The sequence below is a fragment of the Adiantum capillus-veneris genome, chromosome 30, assembly GCF_014529385.1.
Source record: "Adiantum capillus-veneris isolate H3 chromosome 30, ASM1452938v2, whole genome shotgun sequence".
Taxonomy (NCBI): domain Eukaryota; kingdom Viridiplantae; phylum Streptophyta; class Polypodiopsida; order Polypodiales; family Pteridaceae; genus Adiantum; species Adiantum capillus-veneris.
In genome coordinates this window covers 19,560,816-19,587,094 of record NC_140960.1, presented here as the reverse complement: position 1 = coordinate 19,587,094, position 26,279 = coordinate 19,560,816, and the positions used below count along the sequence as shown (strand labels likewise).

Genomic DNA, 26,279 nt, shown 5'->3' with positions numbered 1-26,279 from the left:
CTGAATTTACTGTTTTTGGACAGGAATCAGAGGGTATACGACAGTGCAAGCGAGTTCCAGCAGGGGAATTGGTTTCGCGCAAGTTTTGGGGCTGTTATGCTGCCGAAATTTGGCCAAATCAAATGGTATCTAGGTGGATACACGTGAAGGATTCCCAGGACCTTACCTTGTAATTTACCCTCCTAAAGAATAAAGAAATACCGAAAGGGGCGCCAATTTTGGGGCCTACAGGTTGTCGGCGTCTGCTCGGAGCATTTTAGCTTCCGAGCCGTGTGTGTATTCAAGTGTTAACTCCCGTCGCAGGTTCTCTTTGCAAAGTGCTCTGTGTGTGTGTTTAAAGTAAAGAATTTCGGGTGAAAGCCAACGCCTACCGCCCTACGGGCCGGTTTCATGGTTCCATTGCCGGGATATCAATCACTTTTTCCTCAAAGAGTGAGCCTGGATTGTTCAGGGTAAAGACACAGTGCAAGAACGCGGGGATTACACTATGGCCGACAAGGGAAAGGGAATTATGGAAGAGGGTTCCTCTCCAAAGGACAGACAGGAGATTCCTATGGTTTTTGAGATTGGCGAGAGCTCACGGCCACGTCAGTCTGTACCTCCTGTCAACGTGAATGTCCCTCCAGTAGTACAGGGCTTTATGACAGGGCAACTTGAGGATGATGCGTTTAAGACTCAGTTAGTTGCCGCGGTGAATGTCTTTTCGCAGCTGGTGCAGAATCCGAGGTTTATGGAATTCTTGCAAGCGCCACCAGTGCAACAGCAAAATAGGCAACCTACGCCGCGTACGGAGCTTGTTGAAGCTCAAGCCCAGGTACTTCATGAGGCGCAGGAGGAAAGGGAACACTCGCATGTTGCGGAGTCGGGGGCTCCAAAGCAGATTCCTCCCGTGCTTGAACAGGTGGCTAGAACGCCTATTCCACAGGTTATGCCAGTTCAGCCCGCCACCTTTCAGAGCCAGCATGCTGTCTTGAATGGACAGGGAGCTGGATACCAGGCTATGCACTCAGTTTTTCCACCACCCACGGTACATCCTGGGTATTTCGAGGGTGCATCAGTGTTCCAAAGTATGGCTGGTTATGCGTCTGGAAGTCAGCCGTACATGCTAGGAACAGTGTTCGGGGGTATGCAAGGCATCATGCCAAACCCCATGTATGGTACTATCGGCATGCAGCAAGGTTTCCACGGCAACCAGGGCCAGTTTGGGGTGCCACAGGGTCATTTTGGCATGGCTGGTTTTTCTGGACAGCAGCCAGATATCGCACCTCTGACGCAAAATGTGAATGGCCAACACGTGCCGATCATGCCTAGTACAGTGTCCATGTTATAGACCATTCCGTATGACAATTTGGGGGCACTAGAGAAGCCGAAGGCTTACAAAGAAGGTGGTGCAGCGGTAAAGTTCAGTACCTTCAGTGGTTTCGAGGACAAGACAAAGGCACTCACTTTCCTCCAGCAGTTTGATACAGCTTATGCGGGAGGGAATTTTACAGAGGCCTCGAAGGTTAGGAAAGCTGCCACTTTCTTAAAGGACAATGCGCTTACATGGTGGACGACATTGTTAATGCAAGGACAGGCATCCGCCACTTGGGTTTACTTCAAGCAAATGTTTGCATCTGCTTGGCTATCAAATGAATTTGAAGCCGATGTCCTGACAGATTGGCACCAGCTTACGGCAGCTTCGTGCAAGAGCTTGCTGGAGTACAATAGGAGGTTTTGTAAAGCATTACTCTCAGTGACCTCCTACAGATTTGTGCCACTGACAGAGCAGATAGAGAAGTATTGTTGTGGGTTGCCTAAAGGGCTTCGCGATTATTGTACAAAGAATAGAGTGGCTACCCTTACTCAGCTTATGGAAGTTGTGAACACTGGTCTTGCCCTGTTGAAAGGAGAGGACAGTGGATTTCCGAGCAGTGATAAAGGAGGGCAGCAGAAGAAAAATTCAGCGAAGAAGCCCTTTGTGAAAACGGCTCCTGATGCGTCACAGGGGTCTTAACAGGCCACCAAAGACAAGGATTCAGCTGGGACTTCTGGAGCGCAGGCAAAGAAACAGAAAAGGAAGCCTTTTGTGCGCAAGTCGCTCGAGGAAAAGAAGGTCCTAATGGCTGAGAACAAATGCTTTATATGCGAGCAGCCTGGTCACTTTTCTATCAATTGTCCACAAAGGAAAAGGCCAGCTGACTCAAAGGATAAAGAAGACCAGAAAGGCAAGAAGCCTAAACCCACGGCAGGTTTAGTGCCAGACATGGTGGGTGACAGGCCCAGCACAGATGCCAGTGAGTTATGCAGGGCATGGGGTAAAGTTAGGGATCAGACGGCACTCATCTTCTTTGATCCAGGTGCCAAAGCCAACTTTATCTCACCAGAGTTAGCTATGAAGCTCGGCATCAAAGCTGAAGAGATGGGGTACACAGCAGAGGCAGGGTTGGCATGTCCTGGCCACTCAGAGTGTGTTACTCCTATCATTGGAAAACTGCGTCTGCATATTCAGTCGTATGTGGACACTGAAGAGTTTTACATCATGCCGCTGGAAGGTTGTGACGCCTTGTTGGGGATCCCGTGGATGTTCCGAGTGCATGGAGTCTTGGATGCCTACAACAAAAAGATCACTGTACAGCATAGGGGCAAAACTCACATCTTGGATGTAAAGCTTAAAGGAGAGTCAGTCCCTATTGTATCTGCTTCTGCTATCACTTCTGTAATAAAGAATCATCTTTCTGTGTACTTGATTTTTGCACGTGATGTCTCAGATAGGGATCAGTCAAATTTATCTGTGTTAGATAAAGAAAGGTCAGCATTTTTGCAAAAGTTTAGTGACTGTTTTTCTGATTCATTACCGTCGCAATTACCGCCAGAGAGACCTGAGGACCATCGGATAGATTTGGTGCCAGGGTGTAGCCCACCAAATAGACCTTCCTACAAGGTTAGTGCGGCGCAGCAGAAAGAGATTATGGGCCAGGTTGAGGAGTTATTAGAGAAGGGGCTGATTCAGCCTAGTTCTTCACCCTTTTGCTCCCCAGTGCTCCTAGTGCAGAAGAAGGATGGCTCATGGCGCATGTGTATTGATTACCGTGCGTTGAATAAGAATACCATCAAGAATAGGTTTCCTATTCCTCGCATTGATGATATTCTCGATCGTTTAGAGGGTGCTGCAATTTTCAGCAGGATAGACCTGAAGAGTGGGTACCATCAGATTCGTATAAGCCCAGAGGATGTGCACAAGACTGCGTTTAGAACGACATTTGGTCTTTATGAGTTTCTAGTGATGCCGTTTGGGCTAACAAATGCTCCTGCCACGTTCAACAGAATGATGGACCGGATTTTCCGCTCGCATCAACAGTTTGTTGGAACATTCTTCGATGACATGATTGTGTATTCGAAGAATGAAGAGGAGCATAGGCGTCACTTGACCATTGTGTTCGAAGAGCTGCGCAGTCACAGGTTACTTGTCAATCCTAAGAAAAGTGAATTCTTCCTCGAAGAGATCCACTTTCTGGGCCACATAGTCTCAAAGGATGGTGTTAGAATGGATCCCGCAAAGGTCGAAGCTATCAAGACATGGCCAGACTTGAAGACTGTGCACGATGTCAGAAGCTTCTTGGGATTGTGTTCCTACTATAGAAGGTTTATCAGAAATTTTGCAGAGATAGCATCGCCTCTTCACGCATTGCAAAAGAAAGAGGTCACTTTCAGATGGACCCAAAAAGAGATTTCAGCTTTTAGTCTCTTAAAGGAAAAGTTGACTTCAGATCCAGTTATTGTTTTGCCAGATCTCAGGAAGTCATTTGTGGTCCAATGTGACGCGTGTTGCAGTAGCATCGGAGCAGTGCTAATGCAAGATGGACGGGTAGTAGCATATGAAAGCCGAATTTTGCAAGGGCCAGAGAGGACTATGCAAGTCTATGAGAAAGAACTCTTGGCCGTTATTCATGCGCTTTCTAGCTGGAAGCACTACCTCTTAGGTGCTGATTTTGTTGTCCAAACAGATCATCAGACCTTGCGATACTTCTTGACACAGTCAAAGTTATCCGAAAAGCATATGCGATGAGCAAACATTCTTTCCAGGTTCCACTTCCAGATTATGCATGTGGAAGGCAAGAAGAATGTTGTGGCTGATGCGTTATCAAGAAAGCCACAAATTTCAGCTGTGTCAATTCCTTATCATCATGAGTTAGATGACATGAAGGAACAGTATACTGTTGATGAAGATTTTGCAAGGATCTTTGAACAATTACAAGTGGGGCAACATCACGAGCACTACCTCCTCAGAGATGGTTTTATGATGATGCATGGCAGACTTTGTGTCACTAGGCCACTGCGACATAAGGTCATGGAAGAGAGTCATGTCCCACCGTATGCAGGGCATCGTGGCATTGATGCAACAGTTAAAGCGGTAGAGACGTTCTTCTATTGGCCTACCTTGAGGAGAGATGTGGATGCCTTTGTGCGAGCATGCATAGTTTGCCAAAAGGTCAAGTTTGACAGGCAAAAGGCACCAGGGTTGTTACAGCCACTACCGATTCCGGATAAGCCATGGGAAAGCATTGCTATGGACTTTATCTTTGATCTTCCAAGAACGCCAACAGGGAATGATGGTATATGGACCATTATCTGCAGGTTCAGCAAGCAGGCCCATTTTATCCCTGTCAGGAAGAAGATAAAATCTGATCAGATGGCACGCTTGTTCATGTACAATGTGTTTAAGTACCATGGTATGCCACAATCGATTATCAGTGATCGTGATCCTCGCATGACCAGTTTGTTCTGGAGAGGATTGTTTGAGAACATGGGTACTACGCTCAAGTTCTCGTCTTCGTTTCATCCACAAACTGATGGACAGTCAGAAGAGGCCAATTCTACTGTCTTAGATCTGCTGAAATGCTATGTGTCAGATAATAAGGGCAAGTGGGAACAGTATTTGCCTATGCTTGAGTATGCGTACAATAATACGGTGCATTCGTCTACTGGCAAAGCACCTTTTGAAATTGTTGAAGGCGGCAAAAAGGTTCCTCCCATTTTGCACACAAAGGACAAGATCTTTGAGGCAGATCGATATGTTGAGAACATGGATGAGATGTATAAGAAGATTAAAGTTGCCTTGGAGAAGACTCAGGCAAAACAGAAAAAGGCTGCTGATCGTCACCGTCGTGAATTGCTACTATCACCTGGTGATTGGGTTCTCTTAAGGTTCGAAAAGGCAAGATTAAAGAAGATGAAGGGCAAGGAACGGCTGTTTCCTAAGCTCAGCATGCGTTACTATGGGCCTTTTCAAGTGCTTGACAAGATCAGCGATGTGGCTTACAGGCTGAAATTGCCTGATGCGTGGAAGATTCATAATGCGTTTCACGTGAGTCTTCTAAGACCCTTCGTGGGTGATGTGCCAGAAGATATGCCAGTTGAGGATCAGCCAGAAGTTGAGGAACTTGATGAGATCCTGGTACCTGAGCAAGTTTTGGCACATAAGGACAGAAAAGTTAAAGGACAAGTTGCAAGACGCTATTTGGTGAAGTTCAAGAACTATCCGCCTATGGATGCAAAGTGGATGGAAGAGCATGAACTGTCAGAGTCACCAAATGTATTGCAGCTTTACCTTGAAGCCTTTGGGTTACAGCCTACTTATGCCCCAACCCAACGTGTGCAAAGGAGGGGTAATGATAGAGCTAGTACATCGAATGTACATATGAATTCAGTGCCATAGATAGAAATGGCAAAAGTATGAAGGCCTCATTAAGTCATTTGTATCTATGTATGTTACGACCTTCCTTGCGGATACATGCGATGATAAAAGAGTGTTGATAGCACAAGATCATCAGTGGCGTGTATTTATGGTATGCAATCGAGGACGTTTGCGATTTCAAGAGGGGGGTATGTCACGAGGACGTGGCAGTTATTAACCATGTCACAGAGATGTGGCAACTGCTAACCTTGGTTGTTGGTTTCTTTCCAATGGGGTTTATTTTATTTATTTTGAGACCCTCTTTTTGAAGTAGCAAACGGTCGGACATTGTATGGCCAATGTGAACGGTAGATTCACCCGCAGACGGGAAGTGGTCGGCACTGGAATTCGTATGGTAAGAGGATGTCTAGGCTCAGAGCAAGATCATATAGGTCCCCCCCGTCGCACTTAGCAAGTTGGTGGATACTAGGAAGTGAACTCAATTAAGGCGTAAAGTCAAGGTGGGACTACCAACAAAAAGTATCCGACAGTTGGGCCACATTGCATTTTTGGATGCGGTCCCAATGAGGATAGATGGTCAGAAGACCAGTGGGAGCCCAACGGAAGCATCTCCTAAAATTTAGGGAACTGCTATTTTGGGCCACGAAATGTGTTCGCGTCATTACCTTCGGTATGACTAGGGGAACACTTTACAACTCTGCCGCGAAGTCAACTGACGCACTAGTTGAGATATTTTTAGCAGGGAAAGCCCAAACTCGAAAACTGGGCGACGTGTCAGCTTGTGAGCGATTCTGCCACTCTGGGAGGCAAAAACGAGCTGCATATCAACAAAGGGGACGCCATTTTCAGCCACAGGCGGATTGTAACAGGTACAGAAGCTATGGAATGCTTACCTTGCCCTCTATGCACAGTATGGTGACGGGAGTGATGCCCCGCACGCTACATACTGCTCTCTTTCTCCCCTACGTGCAGTTATGTGATGCCCCACAAGAGGGCTACTCATTTGACTGATGTACAGTTGTGTGGGTTCATGCTTTTGTGCTGAGGCAAGAGCCTCCTTGAGCAGGAACAGGGGTAGCTAACTGCTGCTCCAAAGCAGGCACTGGTGAGGGTCATAACCTCACCGTACAGGTGCAAAATCAGCGCTGTGTATGCGCTGTAATTTGACTGTTTTTCAGCCATACGGACGCCAGGATCATTGGGAATCGTGCCCCACTGGCAAAGGACAGTTAGGGGACTGTTTGGGGCTGAAAACATGGCAAAAACCAGTAAATACAGCGTGCTGAATTTACTGTTTTTGGACAGGAATCAGAGGGTATACGACAGTGCAAGCGAGTTCCAGCAGGGGAATTGGTTTCGCGCAAGTTTTGGGGCTGTTATGCTGCCGAAATTTGGCCAAATCAAATGGTATCTAGGTGGATACACGTGAAGGATTCCCAGGACCTTACCTTGTAATTTACCCTCCTAAAGAATAAAGAAATACCGAAAGGGGCGCCAATTTTGGGGCCTACAGGTTGTCGGCGTCTGCTCGGAGCATTCTAGCTTCCGAGCCGTGTGTGTATTCAAGTGTTAACTCCCGTCGCAGGTTCTCTTTGCAAAGTGCTCTGTGTGTGTGTTTAAAGTAAAGAATTTCGGGTGAAAGCCAACGCCTACCGCCCTACGGGCCGGTTTCAGAGTCACTTGCCTTTGAGTGTTGTCCAACCTTTGAACATATGCCTGTGACCCATGTTGGCTTTTGATCAACCTCTTAGCCATGCATGGATAGTGTATATGTTGTCATATTGTTCCTCTGAGCCTATCGGAGTCCATGCTAGCTTTCCTACCTTTTTGTTCAAATCCAAACTCCTTTTTTGAGCTTAGTGTCATCTCCTAGGTTAGCTCCACTTATCTGGGGGGGGGGGGTGTTAGGTATATGGGAACCTATCCTATGCTAGCATCCTAGACTTGAGCTAACCTATGAGGTCACTATCATATGACACAATCTATGATGTCATCCTACATTGGATCTTGGCTATAAAGCTCTTAATTGTACATTCTCATTGTTCTAGTTATTGATTAGAGTTCCATCTTCTCTGTGTGTGTGTGTGTGTGTGGAATTTGTCCCATCCTTCGTGTTCGGCCACCTGTTCTGCCGTTGCGATCGGGAGTCCCCTTACGTGCCGCTCGGCCCCCGGCTCGTGTTGTTGGTGGAAATTCACTTCCCGCCTTGATATTTTAGTCACCGTGGGGGATACTGACAAACATTTTTGTATGCGTGCTTTGCATGGCATTGTTACAAACAACTTTACAAACTTGTCATGTCAATTCAAATTGACAACTCAATGTACATTGTATCAACCACTTTAAACCAAAATGAGAAACTTAGGTGTACAAAATGAGACTAGAATGACATTGTAAAATTTTCTATTTCAGATTTTTTGTCATTTGACGACTAATGTTAGTTGGGAGGGGACGAATAGTTGGGCTCTCCCCAAGGGTTTTAACAAAATGTTCGCAAGGTGGTTCACCCCTTAACCTAGGCTTAGGGCACGATGGGCAAGGATTGAACCAAGGTGCTTGCTTGCAAAGGTGTAAAGGGTGGCTTTCCGCTCCACCAATATGCATTTGTTGGCATTGAGAGTGAGTGAATCTTTGGTAAGCACAACACTCAATACTTTGCACCTTGTGAGCTTCGCGTGGCAATGCTCCGAGCACTCTATGTTGATTACTTGGAGAATGGAGGGACCTAGGAGGCTCAGGTAGTCACTAGTGCCATAGCGAGCCAGTAGACCCATTGTGAGAGCCTCCAATTTATGTAGCAAATTTGTCAATGTGGAACCCTCTCTGCAAAACATTTTGAAGAGCATGACTTTTATTCTCATGAAAATGGCAGATAATCCATTAAGTCAAGGCGAGGTCTGTTATATGTAGCGGAAGTGATTGATGGTGTATGCTTAGGATGAGTGCTCAGTGCGTACTCAAGGTTCCTTTTATTGAATGAGAGATTTCCTTTTACTTCATGAGAGTTGTGCAATAGACTAGAGAGAAAACAAAATGATACTGAGAGAGAGAGAGAGAGAGAGAGAGAGAGAGAGAGAGAGAGAGAGAGAGAGAGAGAGAGAGAGAGAGAGAGATGATGATGATGTATTTACGTCCTCGGGGGGCCAAAATGACCCATGGGACCCAAAAGCTCATATATGAGACTCTCCCCTTCCCATGTGAAGGAGGGGACGTGTCATGATTCTGTGGTGATTTTGTTTGTGAGTGTGGTGTGATGTTTTAGCACTTTGGCAAGATAGATGCCTAGTGCTACTGGAGAGGGATGTGTTCTTGAGAGAAGCTCCTCAAATGTAGTACATCCTTGGATAAGTTGGGGAAAGTCGACCCGAATGTGTGCATATGCTGGACATTCAAGGGTTACATGTGCCTCATTTTCCAATGAATTCAAGTTGCATTGAGTGCATTTCCTCATGTTTGCATCAATATTCAGCCATCCTCCCGTTTCACTTTTGAGCATGTGTGATCTTGTCCGCATCAAGGTGATGGCCCGTCTCGCGCGGTAGGACATGGGTGTCTTGATATGTATTTGGGTTTCCCCGGTTTTGTACTCTTCCCAGTATCTCGTGTTTATGTGTTTGCAATAGTATTCAAACTTGGACCTGTGCATTGCATTCTTCCATTTGCTGTGGAGGGCCTCAAGTAATTGTAGTTCAAAATTCAGCTCGTGCTCATGCTCGGTACCTTCCTCTACATGCATGTCCACATGTGCTCCCACATTCCATTTAGAGAACCATTTCCTGATGTCCTCAACAAGGCTAGAGGTGAGAAACTTGCTTTTGTGGTTCTTTTGCGGCTTACATCTTGCCTCCCATGCTATGTGAGGCAAACAGTTATTAGGCATCAACTTCACCTTCAAGAGATATCTATGCATTCTTTGCAAAGCAAGCATTTCCAATGGTTTTTGTCTAGTCTCCAATAGCATCACTGAGTATGGTGTTGTGGTGTTTATCCCCATATGTCTACATACGAACTTTTTCTGAATTTTCTCAATGTCATTCCATGTGCTGGCCGGAATACTTGGTCCCCATACCTCTACCCCATACAATAGCGTTTGGACCACACACGCATTGAAAGCCATGGACTTTATTTCCCACCTTCTAGTGACGCTTTGTTTGCACATGTTTTCAAACTCGTAATACCTTGCTTGTCCTGCTTTAATTCTTGTTTTTGCACATTGCCCCCATCTATGATTCGAGGGTATAATGATGCCCAAGTATTTAAACCTGTCCACTGCTTGAATCTCTTGCCCATCATACATAAGGGCGGGCTGATCCTTTGATTTGTGTGTACAAGTTGCCATACATTTTGTTTTTGTGACATTCACTGAGAGTCCTGTGGCTTCGCAGAAAGTATGTACCGCATCCAAAAGTTTTTGCAAGAGAGACATGCTATGCGCTAAAAGAACCACATCATCAGCATAGATGAGGAGTAGCAAAGTAATGAGACCTATGTTTGGTGCATCTCCATTATCTTGCATCGTTTGGCAGATAAAGTCCTCAAGCTCATCTATGCATAGCCCAAATAATGTTGGGGACAAAGGACACCCTTGTTTGACTCCTATTGTGCTAAAGAACTCTTTGGAGAAGCCTGTTTGCATTTTCAGTTTACATCGAATCGCATGGTATAGGCATGCCACCGCAACCCTCAAATGTATAGGAACCCCAATGGTCTCCATGCGGGACCATAACCCATGATGAGGTACCGTATCAAACGCTTTCTTAAAGTCCACAAAACAGCAGTACATAGTTTCCCCTTTGAGTCGCACCTCTTCCATCATAATCCGGATTGTAATCAAGTGATCTATGGTACTATGTTTTGCTCTAAAACCTGCTTGACCGATAGCCCTCTTTCCACTATTTTCAGCCCATGTGCTAATATCTTTTTCTGTCAGACTCCCAAAAAGTTTTGCCATGCAAGAGCCCACCATGATGGTGCGGTAATTCGTGAGTAGGTTACGGTCTCCTCCTTTAAACAAAGCGTTGACCCAATTCTCTTGCCAATCTTCAGGCATGCCTTGGTGGATAGCTTGATTCATCATGCAGTGTATCCATTTTTTTGGCTTCATTGCCCGACCATTTCAACATTTCGGAGTTGAAGTGCAAAATGTCAGGGGCTTTCCCAGTGGCTAGTTTTTTCAGACCTCTCAAAGCCGCTGCAAAAGTTATAGGTTCCTTAGTGTCAACCTGAATTTTAGCATTCATCATTATTTGAGCATCGGTGGGAGCATAGAGTGTTTGTGCATATACATACATTTCGTCCATGCTGAAATTTCCCATTATATCCTCCTTTTTTCCTTTCATGTTGCGCCATGCTTTCTTGGGCTCTTTCTTAAATCGGATCACCTCTTGCTCCTCCTTCAAAAGTTCATGCATCCTTATCTTTTTCCTTTTCAGCATCCTGTATTCCTTGGCTGCATTTTCCCACTCCTTCGTGGACTTATTGAAGCACTTTAACTTGCGTTTGGTTGCTTTACATTCTTCATCAAACCATGGGTTATGAGGGAGACTTTTCACTTGTTGGTGATTTCTTTTAAATCGCCCCATAGTGACCTCTGCTGCCTCTTCTATTGCTTGACGAAAGGTAGCCCAATTTTCTGAAATGTTTTGGGACATGCATTGTCTACTCAATAGGCTGTCCAGAAAAGTAGCATAATCGAATTTGTTTGTGGCTTGCATTCGATATGCCCATCTTGTCGCCTTTTGGATGCATTGTGTAGGCATGTGTGGGAGGTCTAGACATACATGAATTGGAGTATGGTCCGAGTTCGGTGACCGAGCCCCAATTTTAAAGTGTCCAATTAAATCCAATGCATTGTGGCTAACTAACGCATAGTCATTAGTGCTTCTTCCATGGTTTGATGTGTAGCATGTGTATGTTCCGGAGCTTGCAAATTTCTTGGTGCCATTCATGACTACAAGCTGCATAGAATTCATCATGGATATCAAAGCTGAACCTTGTTCATTCATGAGGTGATCGCATGAGCATCTATCCCACATTGCATCTAATACGAGATCGCCATCTCTGTTTGCGGGATGGATTGAGTAGTCAATCAATTGAACCTGTATGTTGGCTATGCGAGCATTAAGATCCCCGAGTATCATCACTGCCCCCGGTGGTGTGTAGGTTGCAATATCTGTATATAGGTCGGCAAAAGGGTCATTCTTGGAGAGATTATGCAAATCATAGAACGGGGATTCCTGATGTGGGATGTAGCATCCCGCAATGAACATCGATCTCCCAGATGTACATATCTCAGTCCATATGTATCGTTTGTGTTCATCTATCTTGCATATCTTAACCTGATTTTGCATTTCCTCCTTGTACATTATAGCAACACCCCCTTGCCCGCGCATCTTAGTACCAGGCCACCAAACCGAGTGTGTAATATATCCTGGAATACTTGGCAGTCTACATGTGTCCTGTTCCCACGTTTCAAGTAGAAAAAGTATGTCTGCTTGTGGTAGAACCTCTGTAATCCTTCCCCTTTGTGCCAATGGAAACCTCGGCAATTCCAACTTGTGACGTGTATGTTCGTGGTCCCATGGGTTTCCCCCTGTCATGCTTCTGGTGGTGTTGCCTCTGTGGAGGTGGTGTTCTTTTTCATTATAGCAACACCCCCTTGCCCGCGCATCTTAGTACCAGGCCACCAAACCGAGTGTGTAATATATCCTGGAATACTTGGCAGTCTACATGTGTCCTGTTCCCACGTTTCAAGTAGAAAAAGTATGTCTGCTTGTGGTAGAACCTCTGTAATCCTTCCCCTTTGTGCCAATGGAAACCTCGGCAATTCCAACTTGTGACGTGTATGTTCGTGGTCCCATGGGTTTCCCCCTGTCATGCTTCTGGTGGTGTTGCCTCTGTGGAGGTGGTGTTCTTTTTCATTCGTTCTTCATATGCCTGTCTCCTTTCTTTTTGTTTCGCGGGTGTCCTGTCTTCACTGATGTAAATTGGGCTGTCCCTTAGATAAATGCGAGCATTTTCGAGTATAATGGCTTTTTTACGTGCATCCAACATTGTGCATACAATTGCACGATTGTTCTCAGGCCTCTGCTTACCCACACGGTGTGTGCCCCATACACCACTACATCATGCATGCCAAATGTGTTTGCAAGGAGGTCCGTGACCTCCGCATTCAACATGAGTACTTTCTCATTGTCAGATTCGGGTATGCCTCGGATCACAATATTCATACTGCGTTTCTCTTGCTCATTATACTCTGTATCATCTACATTTGCATACGTCTCATGTGTCTGCGGAATGGCATTTGGAGTACTTCTTAGTACATGTGCCCAGGAGGTCATATTTCTTGTTGCATTATCACTGATGTGTGCAAGCTTCTCGTCGTGTGTAGCTAGAGTGTCTTGCACATTGGAGACCTGTTTGTTTAATGCATCTTGCAGGGCCTGAATTTTCTCATCTTGATGTTGCATTTTCAGATTCTGTATTTGGATTGTGTGCTCCAATTCTTGGTTCTTTAGTGCAAGATTTTTGATGTCTTCACCCTGCTTCATCACCATTTCTTGTAAGGATGAGATAAAGCCCCAAATATCTTGCATCGAGCATAGCACCGATTTCTCGGTTCCTGCACTTGTGTCTTTACCTGTCCCTGTATTTGTACCTGTACGTGTATCCATCTTGGATGGGGGTGTTTGTTTATCCTTTGCATTCGGCATGTTTCTTGCCAGTGACGATTGCACAGAGTAACCACTTCTTGAAACACGCAGGTTGACTGGTTCACTCATTCATATGGGGTCCCACCCTTGCTACAGTGTTGCGCACAGGTGTCTAGTATCTTTGTTCTACTTCTTTTGTACCTAGACATGGTATTAGATTCACCATTTTGTAATAGATTGGTATCATAGGTCATTTTGGCCTTTTGAAGACGTTAATATAACATTTTATTTCATCTCTCTCTCTCTCTCTCTCTCTCTCTCTCTCTCTCTCTCTCTCTCTCAGTCAGATTCCGTAAGTGTTGGTTGTAATATCCTTAGCCATTCCCTAAAGGAATTATCTAACAAATTAATACCTGCTTTAGGCCTCCAATAGTCCTTGGCTATAGGATTTCTACATTCGTAGCAAATCTTGACACCTTTATTGGATGCAAAACTAGATATAGTATTGGGAAACGGGAAACTAAATGCAAGTTTGGATGATGATGATGGTGCTCTAGAAAATGGTTCTCTCTATTCTCTCGTGGTGCTAGACGGAGCGGTCTTATCAATTGAAGATTCCTCAAGGGCAATGCTTGTCTCCTCAGGGTATCACATAATTAGATCATCCCCGTACATGAGAGCGATCACGTACATTACAAAAGTTGTGTCTTTGGATGCAAAATTTTAGCTTTGAATTAAAAGAATTTAGAGAGAGAGAGAGAGAGAGAGAGAGAGAGAGAGAGAGAGAGAGAGAGAGAGAGAGAGAGAGAGAGAGAGAGAGAGAGAGAGAGAGAGAGAGAGAGAGAGAGAGAGAGAGAGAGAGAGGAAATGAAATGAAATGTTATATTAACGTCTTCAAAGGCCAAAATGACCTATGAGACCGAAGCGTTACAATGTGGTGAATCTGATACAAAGTCCGAGTAACAAAATGAAATGACAAAATGATAAAATAAAAGTACTATGGGATCCTAAATTGGTAGGTGTGAACTAAGTAGCTAGCTGGGATAGCTAAATCATGTCACAAGAAATCCAGCATCGGTCGTTGGCGGATCTCATCAATCTCCTCCATGGACAGTAGTCTGACCGGGCGTCGTGCATGTCGGGCCAAAGTGATCCGAATCCTCTGATGTAGCCTCTGTCGATGCTGTGTAGCCCTCCGTAGTCGTGGGCGTCTGGATCTCCCCAGCTCAGTCGCTCGATCGATCAATGTGCCTCTGGTGTGAGGCGACAAGATCTGCTGTGGTAGTAGCTCCTCTTGGTGTCGAGTGTCTACTCGAAAGAAGTCTGTGATGTGTCTCTGAGACTGGCTAGCCTCTCCTCTCATCAGGCTCTCTCTGTGTCTGTGCAACTCGAGCAGAAACAAACCTAGGCATCTCTGATCCTCATACCTCACGACTCTGAAGAGTGGTCCAAAGCCCTCTCTGAACAAGCAGTGGAAGCGGCCTCGTATCTCGTAGTAGACGGGGCAGTGGCATGTGTAGTGTAAATCTGTCTCAGGCTCCATGTCACACAGGGTGCATGTCCTGGCCTCTGTTGGCACTCCGCTGTATCTCCCAGTCTCGATCCGCAGCTGGTGTGAGGTTGTGCGTATCTGGCCAATGGCACACCGTATCCCATGAGACAGGTGGGTGTCCATGTATCTGGGCCTCGTCACAGAACCGTCCGCTGTAAGTTGGAGAAGATGCTCTGTGTAGAAAGCCATCTTCGTGCCCAGCTCCTGTGCTGGCTGTACCCATGTCCTCCTGGTGTCTAGTTGAATCAGGTCCTGGCGGATGAGCCTGGTGGTCTCGGACTGTGTAAGAGTCAGAGAGGGTGCATCCAATGAGTACTGGAAGGGGGGCAATCTGTCTATATTGAATCCATGTGCCTGGAACCATGACGTCATCTCCCCATACCAACATGCTGTGTCTCCCTGCCTGGCTAACTATCGAGAGGACTTAAGTGCAAGGTGGGCGTATCCGTCTCTGGGAAGTTCCCACAAGCGATGTAGGAAGGAAACAGATCTGGTGAGCACCTCAACTACTAGTGGGGGGGCAGCTACGACTTGTTCTCCCGTGATGATCCAATGAAGGCCCCCATATCTCAGCTCCATAGAGCAATACAGAAGCCACCAAAGTGTCAAAGAGCCAGAGCTTCGTCCAAGGCTCCTGAAACTGAACCTGTGAACACATCCTCTCCAGTTTCCCCAATGCGAATGGGCTCTGGTCAATCTAGTTTCTGCTGCTCTCCTCAAAGAAAATGCTGGTCCACTTAAAACCACTCCAAGGTAAGTGTAAGCATCTGTATATTCCACTATCTCCTGGCTATATGTGAATGTGGGCGCTGACCTCCTGATCCACTGTGGGGTGGTATTAAATACCATGACCTTGGTTTTACTAAGGTTGACAGACAAGCCACTCTCATGGGCAAAACTATGCAAAACATCCAAGTGACGTTGCATCCCCCCGGAGACTCGGAGATCAACACAATATCATCAGCATATAACAATAGCGGGATCCATGTCCCTTCCAACGGTGCACCTCTATCACCATCTCTCTCAATGTAGTCAGAAACCTCATCCACATACATACCAAATAGAGTAGGAGAGAGCAGGTATCCCCGCTTCACTCCAATAGTGGAGTGAACCGGTGTAGATAGACCCTCTGAGGTGCGTACATGCCCTACTACTTATCTGCAGTGCCATGATCCCCCAAATGAGCTTTGTGGGTACTCCCATCTCATGTAATCTGCACATCAATCTAGCTCTGGGTACTGTGTCAAATGCTTTGCGGAAGTCCACAAAGCTACAATAGATCCGTCTCCCATGGGATCTGCCTTCCTCGATGATGGCCCTTAGTGTCAAAATATGGTCAAGAGTAGAAAAACCTCTCCTGAACCCTGCCTGCCCAATAGCACGCATTCCCTCCTTCTCTGCCCATCTACTCAGCTGTTGCTCAAGAATGGATGCGTACAGCCGTGCCAATGCGTGTCCAATCATGATAGTGCGATAATTTCCAGGCTCCATAGGCCCTAGGGTCTCCTGACTTGAAGATAGGTACGGTCATAGACAGGCTCCAAGTATCAGGCAAGCCCTCACACATGGCACGGTTAAACATAACTGCTAGAAGCTCTGCTAGTAGATCTCTGGCATACATGAAATGCTCAGCCACTAAGCCATCATGATCATATGCTCTCCCAATCCTCATCGTGTCAATGGCCTTCTTCACCATCTCAGCGGTGAAAAAGGCACATGTGTGTGGGCATGGATTGGGGGGGGTCTGGAAGGGGCTGCTGTCCAGAAACTGTGTACAAAGATGGGGGGGGGGGGGTGGGGGGGGGGGGGGGGGGGGGGGGGGGGGGGGGGGGGGGGAGACTGCTCATGAAAGAGCCTCCATGCCTCACGCGAGTCCTGACTCAAGAATAGCTGGTATAGATCCTGCTCTAGTCAAGCCAAAAAATGCCCTCTTCTTCCGCCGCACCAGGCGTCGGAAGTCAATCTGTGACTGTCTGTGTGTGATGTCCCCCAAAAGCACTTCCCTCTGAAGTCTAGCTCTAGTCTAACGGCATTCCTCATCATACCAGCTGTTCTGAGGCATGCTCCCAGAATGACGTCTCTGCTCGGGCTGTGTGTGTGGGTATGCCTCTGCTGCTGCATCATGTAATGTCTGTGTCACTATGGTAGTAAGCTCCTCCAGAGGTCGCCCCGGATCCTCAATGGATAGGCGTCTGTAAATCCCGTCTATGTATACATAATCCGTCTCTGCGTGAAGGTGTAGCGAGTAGGGGCTGCTACCCGTGGAGTGTGTGCTACATTGAATTGGAAAGAGATGGTCAGCGACACAATAGCATGATCCACTACCACCCCAACAGGTCTAGGCCCAACTGTGAGATCCTGTATACTAGATATGAGGCTCGGCTATGCCATGACCTAATCTACCGTGTTGGCTCCATGTCTGTGTGGAAAGCATGTGAAGCCTCTCGCATCGGGAAATCTCTGTAGGCCATTCAAGATGGCCGATCCATGTGGAGTCCCCATGTCTCTCAAGTGCCGTCCATACTCAGTATGCTCCCCATCCTGTGATATCTGGATAGACCCGTCTCAACAGTATCCAACTCTCTTAGCATCTCCTCTGAAGTATCATAAAATACCGTTTGATGATGGGCAGTCCTATCATTGAAGTCCCCTAGAATGATAATGTCGCCATCTTTAGAGAATTCCCATATGTCATCATCCAAAATAGAGAAGGGGGATTGTCCTCTGGGTGGTGCATATACTGACGTACTCGGGGGAAAGTAGCAAATGGCAATGTAAAGATATCTACCAGTCTCTGCTCTCAATCTCACCCACATGTACCTAGCTTGCGCATCTCTACGAGCTATATGCATCAATGGCTGCAATTCTTCCTTGAATAACACTGCCACTCCTCTTGAGCCCCGCCCTCTGTGCTCTGATCGTGTCTCCTGTCTACAAACTGTCCCCCATTTGTATCCACCAATGTGAGGCATAGACTGCCCAGGGGCCTGAGTGTCTCAGAGTAGAAGATGATGTCTCTCCTAGTAAAACTCTCCTCAAAAGCACCCACATCAACGCATAGATCCATTACAATTCCAGGTAGCAACTTTGAGTGTGGTCCCATAGATAGATAGATGGATGGATGGATGGATGGATGGATAAGATCGATAGATAGATAGATAGATAGGATAAGATGGATAAGATCGATCGAGAGATAGATAGATAGGATAAGATGGATAGGGAGGATAAGAAGGAATAGATAGATAGATAGATAGATAGGATAAGAAGGATAGGGAGGATTAGGTAGGTAGGTAGGTAGGTAGGTAGATAGGTAGGTAGGTAGGTAGACAGATAGACGGATAGATAGATAGATAGATAGATAGATAGAGATTGCTTGTTTTTAGTTGCTCTTCAAAAAACTTTTCTTGAAGCTCTTCTCTGGTTTTCCCGAAAGGAGAGCCACTAGGTCTCCTCAATTTACTTATTTGTAGAGTAGTCACCATCACTTTACTCTTAGCACATAGTGAGGCGTCGCACTGTGCATAGAGTCCATGCTCCAGGATCCATCTGTTTTCAGTTTCAGTGTCACTCTGACCCACATTTTGGTTTCAGGATATGTAATTCTATTCTGCCTCATGTGTTGTTGCCTCCAGCCAGGCATATTAGACAGTTGCCTCTATGCAGAGACGTACTTTGCAGACATGAGAGAGCGCTTTGAATGCCCGTCTTTGGGTCCACTGACTGTTTGATGCAGCAACAGTACCCTATAATGAGAAGGCAAGACAGTGCCTTTAGTTATCCACTCACTACATCGAACTGTGAAGGCAGAAAAACTATGATCTGAAGTAGTAACTTTTTCTTGCTGTTTTTCTAAAAAGAGTTTTGTAAAGAAAGCACATTTTGTTGCCTTGGGCTTTGAACACAGCATAACACATTGTTTGTATGAAGTTTAGATTTTTGATGTTCTCTTTATTCTTTACATTCTAATTCAAATTTTTATGTCTTCTGTGCATCAGATTTATATGATGCCAGAAGGGAGTCGAAAAGGAGATTTGCGACTCTATCGAGCACTTAGATTTCCTTTGCAATGGACGCTGGACAGAGTACTTATCGACAAGCCGCTCATTGATGCATCATTGGTGGAATACACAGGAAAATTCTGGATTTTTGCATCCAATTTTCAATTTTTCGGTGCTCATAAGAATGGAGAGCTTGAAATTTATTATGCAGATTCACCCTTGGGTCCCTGGCAAGCACACAAAAGAAATCCAGTTTATAATGGAGATAGAATGAATGGTGCCCGGAATGGGGGCCGACCTTTTTTGCATGATGGCAACCTTTATCGTGTTGGTCAAGCTTGTGAAAAAACATATGGGCAAAAGGTTAGGATTTTTCATGTAGAAGCTCTCACTACAGATAAGTTTGAAGAGGTTGAAGTACCCTTTTTCATTGAAGAGTCAAAGAGGGGCCCGAATTCATGGAACGGTAATCGCTACCATCATTTTGATGCACAGAAGCTGCCTTCAGGTGAATGGATTGCAATGATGGATGGTGACAGAATTCACTCAGGTCACCTATATTATCGATACTTTTATGGTTCTGTAGCATTTGGTCTGCTTATCTTCCTGGTGCTTTTTCTTGGTGGTGCTCTTGGGGTTGTTCAGTGTGTCCCTCCTTTGAGCAGCATCAGCAAGAAGGTTGATCTCCCCTCAGTATGGACAAGACCACAGATGGAATCCAGGTTGCATAGAGCCTTTTCAAGGTTTAATAGGGGTAGCCTGACAGGATTGAGCCGGTTACGGCTTAGCTCGTGTGCAGCTTCATCACTTCTATTTTCCTGCTTCATTGTGAGTGTGATATGTGTGTGCATAGGAATCAAGTGCTTCTTTGGGGGAAGTGGAGCCGAAGAGCCTTATGCAGTTAATGGCCAATTTTCACAGTTCACCTTATTAACAATGACCTATGATGCCCGACTGTGGAACCTAAAGATGTACATCAAGCATTACTCTCGTTGTGCTTCCGTCAGAGATATAGTTGTTGTGTGGAACAAAGGTGTTCCACCAAATCCTCTTACGGACTTCGATTCTGCCGTGCCTGTTCGAATTCGGGTTGAGGAAGAGAACAGTCTAAACAATCGCTTCAAACCTGACCCGTACATCAAAACACGGGCAGTTTTAGAGCTAGACGATGATATAATGATGACCTGTGATGATGTGGAGAGGGGCTTCAAAGCATGGAGGGAACACCCTGAGCGGATTGTGGGCTTCTACCCTCGACTCATTGATGGAAGCCCACTGAAGTATAGGAATGAGAAATATGCTCGAAACAGAAGGGAGTACAATATGATCTTGACTGGCGCTGCGTTTGTTGATGCTGAAAGTGCGTTTTCCAAGTACTGGAGCTCAGAGGCAGAGCAAGGGAGAGCCCTTGTGGATGAGCTTTTCAATTGTGAGGATATACTTTTGAATTTCATTCTGGCCAATAGTACAAGAGCAAGAACAGTGGAGTATATACACCCGACATGGGCTATCGACACCTCTAAGTTTTCAAGCTCGGCCATAAGTAGAGACACAGCTGTCCACTACTCAAAGAGAACCAACTGTCTATTTCGGTTTTCACAGCTTTTTGGCAGCTTACCCCTTAGCAAATGGGAGTTTGGTACCCGGCATGATGGCTGGGACTTGTAACGCGGCTTAAGTGTTGTGATACAGAACCAGTCTACAGCCTTCAATTCTTTCATTCGAGGCTAACAATCTACTGAATTGCGCCCTGGTACCATTACGGATGTTTTGAATGCTTAGATAGTTGTATATTGACAAAATATTACTTAACTCTGACATGTTTTCAACAAGAGGTAAATGCCTGTGTGCATTTTTGTTGTCTCCTTACATTTGAAAGTCTCTGTACGCTAGCCAGCTTGCCAGCCGTGGAAGCAAGTTTGATGGGCTGGAGTAAGAATTGAAGTTTGCTTTTTCTCTTAAGGTACCCAATTGTTTATGCATAATACACTGTTGTAAGAATTCTCACAGTTCCAATGTATAGAAATGCCAAAACTTATATCAAGACTAATTGAAGAGGATTCTCTTTGGAAAGTAGTGGAATTCCAATCTGCTGAGATGGCTTCACAAAAAAGCAGAATGTTGAAGGTTTGTGCTCATGTACGTGTCCATTCTTCCTGAATGTCTGCTCTTTGAACCTGGTGCACGGGAACTTTTATATTAGGAGGTGAAAAGTAGGTGTCATGCATATGATGCATCGCCTCGATATTTACGAAGGATGGAATGAAGTGAATGTAATGTTTAACTGTCTGTCATAGAGATTTTAACTTTAGGAATACTTCGTAATTACAATCTTCAACCCTTATCCTGCCCCTTTTAATTCCCATTTCATTATGTTAAGTAATAGGCAAAGTTTAAGTGGCTTGATACTTCCGACTTTTTTACTGGATAATTAGAAGCAGCTTTGACCATGTGTTATGTCATGTGTAAGCGTACTTGTACTCTAATTATGAGAAGCTCTGATATATTGTTTGCTTAGCTCTTAACACTTTTTGACTTATCTTGGCCGTCTGAAAACCATTAACTCCGTAGTTGACTCTTTCAGAAGCAGGGAAGGCTACTCTTCATCACTCCAGTATGTCATGCAAGCTTGTTGGCCTTGTAATATTACCATCATCATCTTCACGAGGGCAGAGTCAATAGTGGGATTGGGTTGAAATAGTTGTTTGGTATTTCCTTATTCAATTTTTTCGGCATATTTATCTTCATGCCCACTTATTCCAAGCATTTGCTCATACTCATCTACAGCTCAAGCTCTTAATGATTGTACATTTGATTGGTTTTGATGAGTCTTACCAAACACCGAGCAAAAACTTCCGAGCAAACCAAAAAACGAGCGGGATCAATACCTAGGGCAATTACCCAAGTAATACACATTCTTTAGCATTGGTATACACTACTGGAGATAGGGGAGTAGAGAGAGAATGATAGGAATGGAGGAGACACAAGAAAGACCATAAGGCTTCATCACTTCAAGAGAAAGGTAGGTTTCACATGAGAGAGGATAAAATCTTGCTACACAATAGCAACTTGTCTATTGCCGCGACAAGGGTTCTACATCGACAATCAATCCAAGTTTTGAGAGGATCAGGAAGGAAGAGAGAGTTTGCCAGCTTTGTCATTAAAACTGGAAGATTTGGGAATTAAAGTTGATTTAGACATTGTGATGGAAGAGGGAGGTGTTTGGCTCTCCATCTCTCCCTTGCAATGTCAAGTTAAGGCGGAAGTGGCAACTGACCTAGACGAAAAAATCTCAAAAAAAATGCAATGGTCTATGGTGACAACAAGAATGCCTTTGGAGCCCATTTGGCACACTACATGGTTACTATCTTCTTGCTTTGTGAGGGTTTGGGGGGGGGGGGGGGGGGGGGGGGGGATATCGACCAAAAATTGTTCGGCCCAAAAGGGGACAAGTTTTTTTTTTGTGAAAGCATTGCAAACAACACATCCTTTCCGCCATCCCATTGTCAAACCAAGCCTTTGGCTGGGTTAAGATGAGCTTGATAGAAAATTGAGAGCTTTCATCTAACTCCAGAAGGGACTATAAGATGGTTTTAGGAAAAAAATATATAAATCGAGTTGAAAAAGGGTGTATTTTATTAGTAAAACATTAATAGATAAGGTCTTTTATAGAGGAGTAGGCTTCTTGTTCACAAGCGATGGAGGCAGCAATTCGATTAAGAATAGAAGCAAATGAATCAGTCGATAAAATTAGCATAGTGTAAAGTTGCAAGCACGTTTTGTTGCAAGAGAGAGATTTGAACTGCATTCTCCACTTTTTCCGCTACAAAGTACTTGATAGGTTCTCATTTCTGAGAGGGAGGGTGCCGCCCAAGTTCTTGTGGGTCCAAAAGAGGTGTTTTTCTCTGTCGACCAAACATTTTGCTCCAGCCTGGACCCTTGCTCTCTACTGCTAGGTGTTCTGAACCCAGCCTCAAAAAGGCATACTCAGGAAGTGTTCGGTCTCTTGAAGAAAAAACTCTAAAACAAAGGACTGTTTCCAATTGGCCATTCATAATATTTTTTTCTAAATCAAATCTCTCTCTAGCAATCCACATTGGCATGGGCTTCTAGAAAGAGAGAGAAAGACATCCTAGACTCCTTTCAAGGCAAATCCTAAATCAAATCTCTCTCTATCTATCCACGCCGGCGTGGACTGGTAGTAGGTAGATAGAGAGAGATCTACTAGTCCCCTTTCAAAAAAAAGTTCTAAGTCAAATCTCTCTATAGCAGTCCACGCCGACGTGGACTAATATATATATATATATATATATATATATATATATAGAGAGAGAGAGAGAGAGAGAGAGAGAGAGAGAGAGAGATCCAATGTTAGAAAAGAACTTTCAAGTTTTCCTTTTTCTCATCAGTTAGAGAAAAATTAAAAATGTATTTTTAGACATGGAGATATTTGCTAATTTCCTTTCACACTTTTCTAAATCGAAACACTCTCTAACTATTCAGAGCAGTGTGGACTCCTAGAGAGAGAGAGAGAGAGAGAGAGAGAGAGAGAGAGAGGGGAAGAAGAAGAGGAAGAAAAGAGTTTTAACGTCGTAGGAAACTATCCCAAGAGGGAGATCGTCTCCTTTTACAAATTCACACTTTTTTTCTAAATCGAATCTGTCCCTAGCTGTCCACAGCGGCGTGGACTCCTAGAGGGAGAATGATAAATGAGAGACATATTAGAGAGCGCACATACTTACTGATCGTCAGCTAGCGTAGATGCGATAGAGCCACCGGGAGGGCATGTTTGGGACTGTATGTGAATGTGACCCAGTCTCACCGGGAGACCCAATCACTCAGCAGGACGTTCAGAAACGGAGATGGCTACTGCCAGCTGTCGGTCCATACCTGCAAATGATCTTTAATGGAACAGCTTCTGCTCTCTTGTCCGTCGAGCCTTCCTCTGGTTCCAGATTTTGGTGATCCATGAACGATTCCCATTATTTGTCAAGTTGGCATCACAAGTTTTGTACGTATGTAGCAACTACTAGAGGGAATGCCAGTAGCTGAGAGAGAGAGAGAGAGAGAGAGAGAGAGAGAGAGAGAGAGAGATCGATCGATCTAAGACTACGATCTGCACAACGCAGCCTCCTCATCTTTCAAGCAAGCTTCTAGAATCAAAACTCTCTCTAGCACTCCATGCCGGCGTGGACTGCTAGAGAGAGAGAGAGAGAGAGAGAGAGAGAGAGAGAGAGACATAGTTCGGTGTGCCATTGTAGTGTTGGAAGTTTCACGCTCTATGCTCAGTGTTCTGACTTCAAACTTTCAAAGGCAAGTCATATACGACTTGAGAGAGAGAGAGAGAGAGAGAAAGAGAGAGAGAGAAAGAGAGAGGACCCGATCGCGACTTACGAGCACATGCGACCAATGCTAGACCTTAAACATCAGCTACTATTGTCTGCACGTGCGGTGGGGAAAGCAGCGATACAAAGAACCAGCCTGTATTTAGCGACAAGCGCATGAATGCCAACATCTCTCATAACGACGCTGCAAGGCTACAAGCTAGTGTGTGAAAGACACGTCTAGACTGCCACTTTAAAAAAAAAACTAGAAGCAAACCTCTGTCTAGCTGCCCACACCGGCGTGGACTGCTAGAGAGAGCAATTTGGAAATTTTAATGTTAGAAAAAATAAAAATTACCAAAATACCCCTCAAATTTCAAAAATTCCTAAGATACGCCCAATATTTTGTCATAAATTCCCAAAATGCTCTTCATATTTTTCAAAACTCCCAAAATACCTCTGGTTGTGAGAGTAATTTTCTCCAAAAATAATTTTTTTTGTAGCTTTTTACAAGAAGACTGATTGTCTATCGTACAAGATGCTAAGACTAGAATTTGAGTTGGTTTTCTAGGCTCTGGAGATGAATTGCTTCATTATTTTTAGACATAATTACCTTCTTTGCGACGACAAATTACATAATAAGGACTCAAAAACAAATCTTAATTGTCGAAAAGAAATAAAGATTAGAAAATCTTGAACAATCCAACAAAATTAGATACAAGGGTATTTTGGGAATTTCCACAAATTAGATGGGTATTTTGGTAATTTTCCCTAGGAAAAAACCAGAGTCCAATGCTGTCTTCGCGATTAGATTTTGAGCAAAAAACGGAGAAATTTACACAAGTTTTAGTGTAAATAGCAGAAGCTTCAAATTTTGACTTAAAAACCCTAGAGAACTTCAAGTTTGCGCTCATTTTCTTAGGTTAGGAAAAATGTATTTTTCTAGCCCTGATCTTATTATGGATAGTGCCCTTGCTTACATGATCTTATTATGGATAGTGCCTTGCTTAAAGTGTGCACTATGGGGCTTCTATTCCAATATATGGACTATTGAAATTTGAATGGCTCACAAGAGGAGTGAGTCTTGAGAGAAGAAGAGGACGTTGATAACAATTGAAGCTTTAAAAAGCCTAACCCTTTCCATGATTGGCCGTCGGGGTTTCCAGTGAACTCGGCTACCTAAATTAGGCACCCTTATTGTTTTGAGGTTTACTTGTACAATGTTACTTTATAGTGACTTGAAAGTTCATATTGAATGATGTATCTATATTGCGAGGGATTCCTTCCCAGGGGATAAGAAATGGGTTTGGGGTATTCACAAAGTACAGGGGTTTCCCTTATTACTTCTCTTCTTCCAATTCCGACAATTTGGAAGACAAGACAAAAGTGGAGTCCTCCTGTCATCAGGGCCGGCAAAACGCCAATAAAGGCTCCACGTCGCGATAGAAGATTTATCTTTTCCTCCTCCTCCATCATCTTCAGGGGTGCCACTATGGGAAGAGGAGTTTGGAGGGGATATTCATGAAATCAAGAATGACAACCTCCACCAGAAGGGGACGAAGTCGGACATGAATTAATATTCAACTACATGTTGCCACCCCTTCTATAGTGGACCAAATATGGAGGAAGACACTAGTTCCAAAAATGAAGGGAACGGTCAAGATACTGGGCGGAGCGATAATGACCCCAGAGAATAGGAAGCACTGGGGGGGAATTTCATGGCTTTGCCCCTTCCTGCTTCCCAAAAAAGAGAATAGCAAGGATAAACCTGAGAATGAAAAAAGGAGTAGTGGTGGGTATTCGAAATGTATTTAGTCCTTTGACAAGCCCTGTGGCGTGAAATCTATCATTAGCCAAACAATTGTTCGGTTCTGTTACTCCAGGATTTGCCTTAACAAAAGCTATTGCCCTGTTTGCTCTGATGATGGCCTTTTAGATATTATTCGTATCTGAAGGAAATTCACTTTTGATAAATATAGATAACTAACATTACTTCAGGGTGGCCTTTGCTTTGGTCCCCCCCCACCTAGGTAACATAATGCTAATGCATTAGCCTCACAGTCCTAGAATGATGGT

At 44.7% G+C, this 26,279-nt stretch overlaps 1 protein-coding gene across 2 annotated transcripts in view; it reads left to right on the top strand.

Moving 5' to 3' along the window:
• LOC147417630 (glucosamine inositolphosphorylceramide transferase 1-like) overlaps positions 1-20,850 on the top strand; it is a 132,371-nt gene extending 111,521 nt beyond the window's left edge. For both annotated transcript variants that reach the window (XM_086507592.1, XM_086507594.1), the window contains one exon: positions 18,877-20,850. In XM_086507592.1, coding sequence (XP_086363718.1) covers positions 18,877-20,547 — 1,671 coding nt within the window. In that variant the 3' untranslated portion in view covers positions 20,548-20,850. The remainder of the gene's footprint in view (positions 1-18,876) is intronic.
• The last annotated feature ends 5,429 nt before the right edge of the window (positions 20,851-26,279 follow it).